Below are 13,898 nucleotides of genomic sequence, written 5' to 3'. Positions count from 1 at the left end.
TGTTGGTTGCTTCAATTTTTTACCCAATAATCTTGGCATACATAGGTCCTATACTAATGCTTCTGCAGAGTATTGGAGGGGGAGATACTACAAGGTTTATACTTATGCTTGTGGTTCCCGCAATTTTAGGATTAATATATATAGGAATATTAATTTGGTTCTATCGTTCGAAAGTTTGGATTAAATGTATTATAGAAAATGAAGAAATACAAAAATGTCTCAGGAAAAAAGAACTTGCAGAAATAGGACACCTGAGGAGTAGGAAATAATAAAGTTGTTCTTCCATCCCTTTTTTTTTTTTTATGAACAATGTTGTACATTATATGATAGTATTATCATGAACTTCCCATACATTAGTCTTATCATGAATTTCCCATGCACTATTTTTATTTACATAGGAACTATATATAACACCCTCTTTTTGTACAAAGTTGTATATATATTATGAATATGCTACGGGGGTTGTTCTTCTTCCTAATACACTTTTTTTTTTAATACACTTCTTTTTTTTCCTTCAATGTACACACAAATGCTTTGTGTACATACATATGCTCAACTGTAATATACACACATACTTTTGTGCATACATATGCTCAATTGTAATATATACATGCTTTGTGTGCATACATACATATATATACTTAACTTTTTTCTATTTAAGTTAGGAATTATTCTTTTTTGCATTATAGGTAGCAAAGTACCTTAAAAAGGGGCGTGGGTGGAAATGTGTGTTGTACACATAGAACTTACTACCACCCTCCGTACCCCACTCTTAGACTGTAACTCTTTTAACAAGAACAATTCCATATAAATTGCATACGTAGAAAAAAAGAATAATGTGTGGTTCTACACACATATATACATATATATATATTTTCATATATATGTATGCGTGTATGGGGAAAAAAATAATTACTTTGTACTTTAGGAGGTATGGTGAATATAACATATATATACATGCACATTTGATGTATAAATGAGTTGCTCATACATTGTACTCACCCCAAAAGAAAAGGGTAAAAAGGAAGATAAAATAACTTCTGAAATATAGAGCATACATAAAAAAATAGGGAGGGGCGTAAAAAGGGGAAGCAAGCGGTTGGGGAACAAATATCACATTATTCTTATTACATATATAAAGAGAGCAGCAGCTACAATGTGTATAAAATAATAGAGGAATGGTACAAGTAATCACCTGCAATACAACACTATAATATAATGAATAAGGAATGTATATGAGAAGTGAGGATTCCTTTCTCATCTATTTTGTTCCTTTGCCTCCTTCCTTGCCTAATTCCTCATTTTGAACTCGTTTTAATTATATATATATTAAATAATTCGACATACATACGTATGTGTGTATAATAAGGTATTATTCCTTGAAAAATGAGGAATATGTGTATTATTAAAAGAAACAGGAACTGAATACTTATTTTCTCATGTTTATTTTTTTTCTGTGCACTGTACAAAAAATTTTCACACTCTCCTTCAACATATACAAAACAACCCCTTCAAAGGAAAAAGTTCTTTACATTTATAAAAAAAATATACACATATACCAAACCATGTCAGGAGGACACGTAAGGAGAAAAATTTTTAATTATATATCCTACCTATGTAAAAGTAGCTATGCACACATATAATACACTTCATGTGTACACGCCAAACTCTAAGTGCGTAATATAATAACATCACCGAAAGTAAATGAAGGTACACATATAAACACTTACACATATGTATTCCACAATCTCTTCTTCTTTCCTTCTTTGCCAATTATATACTTACAGGGTGAATTTCCAAAGAGTTTACCTTCTAAAATGAGATTTTATAGTGGGTTCAAGGAAAATCCGTGGAACTGTGATGACAGTTTTGAGAAAAATGAAAAAGGGGGGGACAAATTGAAGGTTGCATTAAATGATTATCCTAGAATTCATAGTGAAGCTAAAAAGATCACGAGTGCCTACTGTTCCGCATGCTCGAAGAATGGAACCCCGAATTATGGTAATATACCTTGTTATTTTTTTTATTATTGGTTGGGAGTTACATACTGGAACAAGTTAAATGGTAAACCACTGTCAGAACTTCTGGATGTAATTTATCGAACGCTGAAAAGTGCTCCCTATGATCATAAATGTAATGTTACATACGAAGATACTGACGAAATTTTTCTCAAGCAGAAAAAAACAATATTCGAGTATTACTACGATTACAATACCATAGAAGACGATTTACTCAAGAAGGATAAACCCAATTGTACTTCGGACTGGTTGAGTTATCGTCAGAATGTTTCTACAGCGTGTAAGTCCGTAAAACAAAATTGCAAGGACAAATATGAAAATGATTCATATTGTAAGAAATTTAAAGCAGATTATAGGGTATATTGCGATTCGGCGGAATTCCTAAACTCCTACTGTGACGCAGAACCTAAATTAGGATTACTACGGACCGAACTCACCGAGGAAAAAAAAGCAGCACTCTCTGAAGCACAAACAGCGGCATCCTTAGCAAAAGAAGAAGCTGTTCGTTCCGCCACAACCACTTCTTCCATCTCTTCCATCATCGGCACCTTAGCAACAATAGGTACCCCGTTTTTATTATACAAAGTAAGTATCCAAAATTTCAAAATTTAAAAAATAAAAAAATTGAAATATTTAACAACCTTCCTTCCACCACCTAACAAGCTTCCTACCACCCAACCGGTTAACAACCCACCTACCACCCAACCGGTTAACAACCCCCCTACCACCCAACCGGTTAACAACCCACCTACCACCCAACCGGTTAACAACCCACCTACCACCTAACAACGCACCTACCACCTAACAACCCACCTACCACCTAACAACCCACCTACCACCTAACAACCCACCTACCACCTAACAACCCACCTACCACCTAACAACCCACCTACCACCTAACAACCCACCTACCACCTAACAACCCACCTACCACCTAACAACCCACCTACCACCTAACAACCCACCTACCACCTAACAACCCACCTACCACCTAACAACCCACCTACCACCTAACAACCCACCTACCACCTAACAACCCACCTACCACCTAACAACCCACCTACCACCTAACAACCCACCTACCACCTAACAACCCACCTACCACCTAACAACCCACCTACCACCTAACAACCCACCTACCACCTAACAACCCACCTACCACCTAACAACCCACCTACCACCTAACAACCCACCTACCACCTAACAACCCACCTACCACCTAACAACCCACCTACCACCTAACAACCCACCTACCACCTAACAACCAACCTACCACCTAACAACCCACCTACCACCTAACAACCCACCTACCACCTAAGACCCCTTCCCCCACATAACACAACCTTCATTCCACCACCCTAACAACGTTCCATTCTAACTCCCCAAACCCTATAAACTTTCTTTCCCTTCCTTTCTTCTTTTCCTTCAGTATAAACCATGGTCTCCTTGGTTTGGTAACCACTCTTCTGGAGGAGGAAGAAGGAACGGAAGAAAGAGAAGATCAGTTGGACGCGAATTCGACACATTAACGGAAGGCACTTCAACAGAGAATGATTCCATACTAGACTCCAAAACAGACAATTCCACAGTAGACGATTCTACTGTACGCTCTAACGCATACAGAAGACGGTCTACCACAGGACCGTCTACAGGACCGTCTACAGGACCGTCTACAGGACCATCTACCACCAGAAGAGCAGGAACAGGATCAAATAATTATACTACAACAGGTCGTCCAAATATAGGTTATCAAAACATATAACACACATTAGAATGTAACACCTGAAGGAAGGGCAATGTTCTCCCTTCCCATCCCCCTTCGGAGGAAGGAATATAAATAACCATCATAGAGCTTATATGCAGTGTAGGAAAAAAAAAAGAGACACTTTCTTCTTTTTTCCTAAATTCCATTTTCTTCCATTCCTTTTTCTTTTTTTTTTCCTTCCTTCTTATTCCTTCTTTTTTTATTCCGTCTTTCTTTTTTTATTCCTTCCTTCTTTCTCTTTTCCTACATTTGTATGTTTAAATAACTGCATCAAGGGAAAGAATACTCCCAACGCGGATGCGGAAAAAAAAAAGGAAGGTGTTGACTTCTTGGAAAAAATATTCATGTATTTTAAAAAAAAAAAAAAAAATATTATGAAGTCAAAATTTTTGTAACAAAATGAATAAGCATTTTTTTTAATTCTTCAACAAATAAGAAATTTATCCCAACCAATTAAAATAAAGTGAAAAAAAAAAAATTTTTTCCACGTATATTAATTACACATAAACGCTTACACCATGCAATACAAAAAAAAAAAAAAAAAAAATTTACTACACCGTAAATCCGGAATCTGAACTTGGAACCTGTTCCTTAGGAACAACTTCCCTTAGGAACACCTTCCTTAGGAACAAAGTCTTCCTCCCTAACCCCGGAATCTGAACACGGAACCTGTTCCGTAGGCAATTCTTCTTTAGGAACAACTTCCTTAGGAAATTCTTGCACAGAAACAAAGTATTCCCTTCCTAAACCCGGAATCTGAATTTTGAACCTGTTGCTTAGGAACAAAGTCTTCCTCCCTAAAACCCGGAATCTGAATTTTGAACCTGTTCCTTAGGAACAAAGCCATTCTTCCCTAAACCCCGAATCCGAACATTGAACCTGCTCCTTAGGGACATCAACCATAGGAACACGTTCCTCCTTTATAAATTCGCATCCCATAAATTCTTGCACCAAAATTTCAAAAAAGTCTTCCTTCTTCGAATGCAAATACTCCCTTTGACATTCGTCTAAGACTTCTAAATGAATATCAATAATCATGCGGCGACGAACACCACGACGACGACCAGGACGGCGACCAAGGCCTTGTTTTTTCATCCTTTTTATAGGAATAGAAGGAGGTTTTCGTTCCTTTATTAAGGTGTATTCATGTGAACCATCATCTTGGTCCACATGATCAAGAGGTTGTTCTTCCAAAGTTGGAGGACCACGTACTTGATGAGCTCTTCTGTAACGTTTTCTTCTCTTACCAAGAAAGGCAAAATACTGAACAAAAAAAAAAAAAAAAAAAAAAAGGAAAAAAAACGTTTCTTTAATAGGGGTGCGAAATGTTTTGTTCACACGCAACAGTAATTACTACTTCAAAATCCAAGTGTGAAATCCTACACATACACCCCCTAAAATGCGAAATCCTACACACACACCCCTAAAATGCGAAATCCTACACACACACCCCTAAAATGCGAAATCCTACACACACACCCCTAAAATGCGAAATCCTGCACTCCTTTACTCATTTGCTCATTCATTCCTTTTTTATTTTTTTCTTTTCTTTTTATTCCTCTTATTCTTTTTATAAGTTCTTTTTTTTTTTTCTTTTTCTTTTTTTTTGCGGAAAATATTTTTTCCTTCTTTTTATTTACCTTCCAGAGCAAGTAGCTCATAACAGAAATACCAAGCACGGCGGGAGCCAAAGGAAGGTAAGGAAGGACGGGGTTGTCCTTCTTGTCAATAAGTTTGGCAGGGGAAGGGGTGGTGGCTCCGCCATCCCCAGTACCAGCAGGAGGTAGAGGTGCAGCTGGTGCTCTTTCTGTGTTTTCAGCAGCTGCTTCATCTTTGGTTTCAGTGTCTTCTGCTGCTGTAGGGAATGAATAAATAGAAAGACTAGAAGGAGTAGAAGGAATACGTAAAAAGGGAAGGATTTTTTTTTTTTTTTTAATGTGATCTCACGACCTATTATGGAACTGAAATATTATGAATCTAAAGTGATGTGTGCTCACACAGCAGGGGTGGACATGAGGGGTGGTTGTTAGGGTGGTACGTGGAAGGAAGGTTGTTAGGGGGTGGACATGAGGGGTGTGAACCCCTGATGGGAGCACAATTGTTGAGCAACTGTTCGTATTTTTTTTCCCCTTTACCTGGATCTTCTTCCTCTTCCTGAACTTCTTGCTCTCCCTCAGGGGTCTCTGCATCTATGAATTGAGTAAAAAATAATAAAGGAACGTTGGTTTCAGTGGGATCATAGGAGGGGGTGATGTGCCAGATTTAGTAATTTAAACAATGGAAATGGCAATGGAAGTTAGGATGGAAGTGAATGTAACTCCATCAAGGAGATTTATAGTGGAAGTGAAGGTAACCGTGTCCAGTTCCTGTGGAGAAGGTGTGTGTGTCCTTACCTGAGGTCGTTTGTTCAGGCTTTTTTTCCCCTTCTTGCGTTTTGTCTTGAGAAGTTTCTTCCTCTTCAGGTGGTGCCGCTGCTGGTGCTTGGGGTGGAGGTTGAGGTTGGGTGGACGCTGATTCCGTTTCTGGTTTCTTTTTCTTTTCCTCTACTCTATCTTTAACTTTCAAAATAATTTCCTTCAAGTCTTCAAATTCCTTATTACCATTCTTTATTTTATCATCCACTTCTGTTTCTGTGCGTGCAGGGTCTGCACCTGGTGGCGCCTCTCTCCTTTGTTGCCATTTATCCCTATTGACACACCATTCCTTGCTAGTTGCTTCATTCATTATTTTAAAAAACAACATATATGTGTCAAATAGCTCGTAGTACGGGTCATCTAAGTTATAAGTCTTTCCCGTATACGCAATTCTTAGTGCAGCTTCATATGCACATTCCGCATACTTCTGACTCTTATTTAATATTTTCCTTACTACTTTCACAACACTCAGGACATATTGTATAACTGCTTCCGGTATACAGAAGATAGCCATATAATACATCCATACTCTTAATAGTTCACATAGGGTAATGTCCTGCACTGTTCTCTGACAATTTCTTCCTCCATTTTCATATTGATTTTTCTTATCTGTTACCATTAGTATATTCCTCATCATAATTTTACAGAAGTCCTTGTACGGCTCCATATTTATTCCGGATGTATCCTTGTCCGCAGTACATAGTGCTTCCATCATATCGAACTCATTGTACTTTTTCTTTTAATTCTCTGTTACTTCGTTGGTAAATCTTTTAAACCCCTCCTCAAGAAGGACTGTAAAGAAAGGAAAGAAGGTTGTTAGGGGTGGTTGGCATATATATATCCTTGCACCACCCTAACACAAACTTCCTTAGGGATTATTTGTATAATGATGACTTACGTTCCTTGCCGTCATCGTCTTCGACAAGTTGTTCTACAAAGGTTTCATCGGAACATTTGTACCTTGCTGTCTTTTTCTTTGTGTTCTCAGTGACTGTGCTCACTTTTTCCTGTGGTCTTGCAGGACCTATAGAACGTACATTCAAGTTAACCCCACTTTCCGTAGGACCTCCTTGTTCACGTAATACCAGAATTAAATGTTTACCATGTTCAATTTGCCTATAGGAAGGACGGAAAAAAAAAATGATGAGAACAGAAGAGAAGAGAATATTTCTTTTTTTTTTTTTTTTTTGCCGTACAACCACTACTTTTTTAAAGCATATACATATATATACATATATAGCATATACATATATATATATATATATATATATAAATATATGTATGTATAAGTAATCGTAATCCTACCCGCTACTTGGAACAGACTCTACTGTCATTGGGTCGCGTCCGAGTTTTATTAAAAATTCCCCATCAATTTTAATACCTTTGCTATCTTTACTGCTTATTCCATGTGCTGCACGACGTGGACGACGTGCACGAGGCGCAGCACTACCAGCACCATGTTCCACTTCATCCCCTACCTCCTTCGTATGGTCTTGTTCAAATTCACTCGTCTTAGGCTGAGCCATTTTTATCATTTTTTTTTTTTTTTTTACCACACTATTTATTCAATGAAATTGGTTCACTTACTAAATGGAAAATAGTATTTCATTAACTATCAACATGTGTGTACAACAGAATGTACACATACATTCATTCCTTACGTCCTTTTCTTCTGAGAATACTTTTTTTTTTTCCTTCTTTTTTTTATTTTTTTTTTTCTTCTTCTTCCTAAAGGAAGAGAAAGCAACCTTCCTTCCACCCTACCACCCCTAACAATAACCTTCCTTCCATCAACCACCCCAACAACCTTCCCTTCCTCCCTCCACCCTAAGAATCATCCTTCCACCCCTAAGTGCATCTCCCTGCACACCTTCCTCCCTTCCTTTTTTTTTTTTTTTTTTTTTCTTCTTTTTTTCTTTCATTTTTTTTTATATTTTTTTTATTTTTTCTTCTTTAAAAAAAAAAAAGAGAAACCTTCCCTTCCACCTAAAATGCATACCTGCACCACTCTGCACACCTTTTTCAACATACTTCCTTCATTACACCTTAAAACTTTCTTTTTTTTTCTTCCTTAAGCATTCCTTCTTTAAACTTTTTCTTTAAACTTCGTTTTCCTTTTAAATCTTAATTCTTTACTTAAATCTTCCTTTTTGTACCTAAAATTTTTTTTTTTTTATACACCCTTAGGGTCTACCCCTCCCTAAAGGAAGTGACCTTCCTCCCTACCACCTAACCATCTTCCTTCGACCACAAAACCATTATTCTAATACCCTTAAACCTTCCATACTACCACTCTCGACAAACTAACATCCAAATGTGCACCCCTCTGCACACTACCCCTAAGCATACTTCCTTCCTTCTTTCCTCTCACCTAACAACCTTCCTTGAAAGTTGGAATCACGTACCACCCCTAAGTGCACCATCCTACACACTTCTCTCCCTTTCTTCAATTTTTTTTTTTTTCTTTTTCTCTTGTTCTTCTTTCTCCTTAAAGGAAGTGACCTTACTCCCTACCACACCTAACAACAAACCTACCACGCCTAACAACCTTCCAGCTACGACCTTCGAACGACCTAACACCCCCTGAGTGCACCATCCTTCCATCCTTAACAACCTTCCTTTCATCTACCACCCCTAACAATCCTCCTTCCACCTACCATCACCCTACCACCCCTAACAACCTTCCTTCTTCCATCATCTGGATGACGATGAGGTATATGGGATTGAATATTCCGACGAATATTCGGTTGTTGAGATGTTGTCATCATCAAACTCATTAAATTCTCTCCTAATGGCGGACCTTTTACTTCTGCTTCTGTTCATTCCTCCCGCAGAGGAGTTATTCCCCTTAAGGAAGAAGAGGTGTGATTTATACTTGTAAAAAAAGTATGCCAATGCAGGTAATCCAACTGCAGCCAATGCACCAGACACAAGTGCAGGTGCCACGGCACTTCCGCCAGCTTGGGAATCGGTGTTTTGGTTTCCCGTAGAACCTGTACCAGAAGAACCTGGATTCCAAGTTCCAGTGGAACCTGGTCTTGGACTACCAGTGTTCTGGTTTCCAGTACTACCGGTACCAGAGGAACCTGGGTTCCAGGTTCCCGTGGAACCGGGTCTTGGACTACCAGTGTTCTGGTTTCCGGTGGAACCGGTACCAGAAGAACCAGGTTCTACTTTTGTGCAGGTTAATTTTGATAGTTTGTTCGAATCACAGTATGCATCTTTCTTCCCTGCAAACCATGTACAATATTGACCGCTGCTATTACCTGACTCCTGACAATATTGACTTATAGGAGTACATGCCCCCTTCAGTTTTTCTAAATGTTGGTGATACTCTACAGTACAAGATTTGTTACCTGGACTTGTATACATTTCAATAAAGGAATAGTCCTCAGTGAAATCAAACATTCTTTTTCCCTCGTCGAACGTGTTTTGGTCAATATTATGGTACAGGTTAGTGCACTTACTTCCATCAATTAACTTCTTTAATTCGTCGTAAATGTTCTTCATGGCAATTGCAAATGCATCAGTGCTGTTTAAATGGTTTGATACTATATGTCCTATCGTATAGTAGAGGGCATAACATAGTTCATCATCAGACTTATTAACCCTTCCTGTTCCGTGTATATTACACCAAGATTTTATAATTTTATCAGCATGACCTTCTCCATTCTTCAGATAAGCTTTTATTTGATCTTTAGCATGCCCTTTATTTTCTGAATGAGCACAGTCTTTTCGTTCTTCCATCCTTAGTATTTTATCGTACAGTTCCTTCCTTGAATTTAATTGATTCAAATGTTCTTCCTATAAATAAGTAATTGGCAAGAAATATATATGTGTGTCACCATATATTTTATATTACTACTTATTCTATTATTCATTAGCTATTATATATGTATATGATTAGGGTCTCTACCCTGAATGGAAATTAACCCTCAGATCCGGCTGCGTCCCCGTCATTGTTAATGTGCATATGTGTATATATATATATGTATGTATGATTTTTTCTCTTTTTCCTTTCCCCCCTTTTGCCTGTTATAAGGAAATTTTTGTGTTATAAAAATGTTGTGCGTGTTGTGTGTGATCACACCTTTATCGAAATAAAGGGAAATGTGGGAATTGTTAGAATTTCTGTTCCGTTTCTATGATGACTTCAACTAAAAAGAGTGTATATATCCAATTTTTTAATTTCTTCTTCCCACTAACAATTCATATATTTCTCATTCACTCAGCAGCGACAGAACACATTAGGTGTACACATATGTATGTATGTCGACATCATTACATATGTATATATCATTTAAGCCAGACATATGTACTGGAACAACTAAGCATAAGGTCCCAAATGAAATAATAGAATAATAGAAAAAGAGAGGAGATGCAAAGGGATTCCAAAATTTTATTATTTATTTTTTTTTTCTCTCTTATACACGTTCCTTCCTACGAACGTTCATTCGACCATTCGTTCCTTTTTTATACATTTTATTCTTACAATATTGGATTGTGTATTGTGTACGGCCATTGTTTGGAATATATGATATTATTATTATTTACTTCACTTATTTGTTATGTATATGGAAAGGGAGGGAGGAAAGAAGGAAGAAAGGAAAGGGCGTAAATTCCTTTTTTCTCTTCCTGAGCAGGAGAAGAATTTTTAGCATGCACGTTGTTATTGCATAGTTCATTCTCACTTAAATGGTGGTTATTAAGAAGTTGTTGACACATGCACATATATATATAGTATAGTTTATATATATATATGGAGGAATCTCCACTCCATGCGTAGGGTATACATTTTATTATGTGTATATAATTAAATAGCTCAATTAATAGAGTAGAATTAATTCTATATAGGGGGGGGAAGGAATTGTGCAAATTATATATATATATATATAGTGGAAGGATTCGGGAACACATATATATATATGTGGAATAAATAAGAACCACATGTATTTAGAGAGAATTGGATTAATTATATATATGTTTAAAAAAGAAGAAATATATATGTGCGCGCACGCATAATAACATCTTTTACGAAGTACACTTTTACTCTCTCCATTTATATGATTATATTAGCAAACAGTAGTAATTCTTTTTTTTTCCCGTGCTCTTTTTCCTTTCCTTTTCTTTTCTTCCAAATTTTTAGTATGAGGACCACATGAAGAACGCACTAACTTCATATATATATATGTATACACATATATATGTGTATATATATGGGGTATATGTGTATGTAGATATATATGTATGCAGACATATATATATATATGTATGTGTGACTATAATATTTTTGTGAATACAATACTTGTAACTACAATGAATATTATATATATATGTAGGAAATAGAGCAAGAACTGTATGAACAATATAGTAATAGTGTGCATATACACACAAACACACCTCGTGATAACAGTAAAGGTACATATGCTTTACAGTACTGTTCTGGAATACAAGTATCGTGGTCTGGAATAAATTGGTGTCCCATATTCATACTTTTCCTTAAGTAGTGCAGGCAGGAGGAAGGAAGAAATGTCCCCATGTACAAAAAAACAGGAATGGACAACTTTGGAAGAGAGATCCCTTATGTAGAACGCCGTTCCCCCCCCTCAACCCAAAATTGGATGCCCCCCATCCGAACGGACTATTAAAGGGAAGTGCCCCCTCCTTCCCTTCCTTCCCTTCTTTTAGGAGGTGGTAGTAGTGGGGGAGAACATCATCACCCCTTCCCCCATTATGGTATCCGTGCATAAAATTATGTACTTATGAGAAATGTGTATTCCTCCTACAGGAATAAATACTTGGCCCAAAGGGGAATATTGCCCTACACAGAACTGCTGCTACAACATTTATTAAATGTATTGGAATATACCACTTCTAATAGTGAACAGTGGTATAAATGTGTGTCCCTTCCCATGTATATGTCCATATATAGTTATATATATATATACATGCATATATATATGTATATATATAGGTATGTTCTTATATGATTAGGAACATATAGCTAAAGGTATATTGCACTTCCTACAATAACAAGCCACCAATGTGCACATAATTTCGTGTTGAATCTATTTTTTTCTAGTGTTGTTCTAATATTTGCATATTATGAATGTGAAATATGTATTATTATAAGTTCTATGAATGGAATATAAGGAATTGCTCCCAATATATTTTTTGCACTCCATTTAGATGTGCTCCCTTAAACAATTTTAGGACTAGGGGTGAATTTTTTAAAATGAATAATGTGGTTCACTATTCAGTAGATTACTTAAATTTCATGCTTGGTAACCCTTCCTTCCCTAACCCATTCCTTCCCCCTAGGTATATTTTCTTACGGTGGGGGATACTTATTCTTAGCGGAACTTTTTACTTTTGCCTACTTCTTTACAAACATAATTGGTTTATAGTATTTTTCTTACATCAGAACTTTTTTTTTTCCTTTTTTCTATGATGGAAGGAAAGAATTTAGGGGAAATGAAAAGAATAAGCGGAATGTAAAATTTTCGCAGCAGATATATTAGGTACACTATAATACTTTTGTGTGAACTTAGGTATAATATAGAATCTATAATAGGGTGAAATTTCTCCTTTAACAACATCCATTAATAAACAAATTGGACGAATTATTCAGGAAAATTACTCCCCTAGGCAGACTTCCTTCCTGTAAGAACTTCTTTCCATGAAATTGTGAGTAGAAATGAAAAAAGAAAAAAAAGTGAAAAAAAAACAGCACTCCGACAGGTAGTTCAGTAGAGAGTAGGGTCAAAAAAAATATATGTGCGCGCACAGACAAGCAAGGAAGGCATGGAGGAGAGTACAAAGAAAAGGATGTGAATTTACATTAGAAATGTTCTCCTTTATCCATTTTGAACTGTACACTACATATGTAAATACTTTTTAATAATCCCACTACTGATAATCCACTCTTCCATTGTAACAATAAAACATAAAATAAGTAGTACATGTAAAAATTTTCTGCTTAAAGGAGGTAAAATTGTACTCCACTATTATATACGTAATAATTGTATGGTGTAAGTAATAGCAGTACTACAGTGCTTCCAATCGATCACTTATACCATTTATAAACTGTTAAATTAAGCGAACGAAGAATATATGTAACGGGCTTTTTCCTTTTTTTTTTTTTTTTTTTTTATTTTGTACGTTCTTCCTCCCCCTTCTTGCATTTTAATATTCCAGTACAGCACATTTGTTCCCTATTTTTTTCAACGTAACTGTGTAAATATGACCATTTGATATATATATAGTAAAAATAATGTATTACTATTGTTTGCAAGAATTGAGCAACGTGTATATTCTGTGAAGAATGGGAACTTCATATTCGGAAACATAAAACGAAAAAATCGAAATTCTTAAATATGTACTCTTTATGAACATAAATATATAAGAAGGAACAACAGGACACAGCACACATTTTAGCATAAATTCCAATACTACACTAAAATGTGTACTCCAAATGACGTAACCACCACAGTACGCTACCTTTCCATTTATTCACCAAATGGATAACTAAAAAATAATATATATATGCACGCACAACATATGTGTAATGCAATGTCCAAAATATAATGGAGAAATATAGGAGCATGTACATATTGATCGCTGTACCTGTAGGACGGAGCTCTGGTAAATTTACCTTCAAGAGTGGTATATAGTGATTTATGCAGTAACCATCACCAATGT

General features: G+C 36.3%; 2 protein-coding genes across 2 annotated transcripts; one reads left to right on the top strand and one right to left on the bottom strand.

Moving 5' to 3' along the window:
• Nucleotides 1-1,817: 1,817 nt before the first annotated feature.
• PCOAH_00023420 (KIR protein) lies at nt 1,818-3,734 on the top strand (the record flags this gene model as incomplete). Its single annotated transcript, XM_020059149.1, has 3 exons — nt 1,818-2,603; nt 3,448-3,621; nt 3,642-3,734. The coding sequence occupies 3 exons, from the start codon at nt 1,818-1,820 to the stop codon at nt 3,732-3,734; spliced, it is 1,053 nt and encodes a 350-aa protein (XP_019915173.1).
• Nucleotides 3,735-4,614: 880 nt separating this feature from the next.
• Nucleotides 4,615-6,909, bottom strand: PCOAH_00023410 (SICA antigen; the record flags this gene model as incomplete). The annotated part of the gene is made up of 4 exons (XM_020059148.1): nt 4,615-5,046; nt 5,558-5,664; nt 5,919-5,972; nt 6,177-6,909. The coding sequence occupies 4 exons, from the start codon at nt 6,907-6,909 to the stop codon at nt 4,615-4,617; spliced, it is 1,326 nt and encodes a 441-aa protein (XP_019914767.1).
• Between the last annotated feature and the right edge of the window lie 6,989 nt (nt 6,910-13,898).

Source organism: Plasmodium coatneyi, chromosome 9 (assembly GCF_001680005.1).
Source record: "Plasmodium coatneyi strain Hackeri chromosome 9, complete sequence".
NCBI lineage: Eukaryota > Apicomplexa > Aconoidasida > Haemosporida > Plasmodiidae > Plasmodium > Plasmodium coatneyi.
This window is presented reverse-complemented; position numbering and strand designations above follow the sequence as displayed.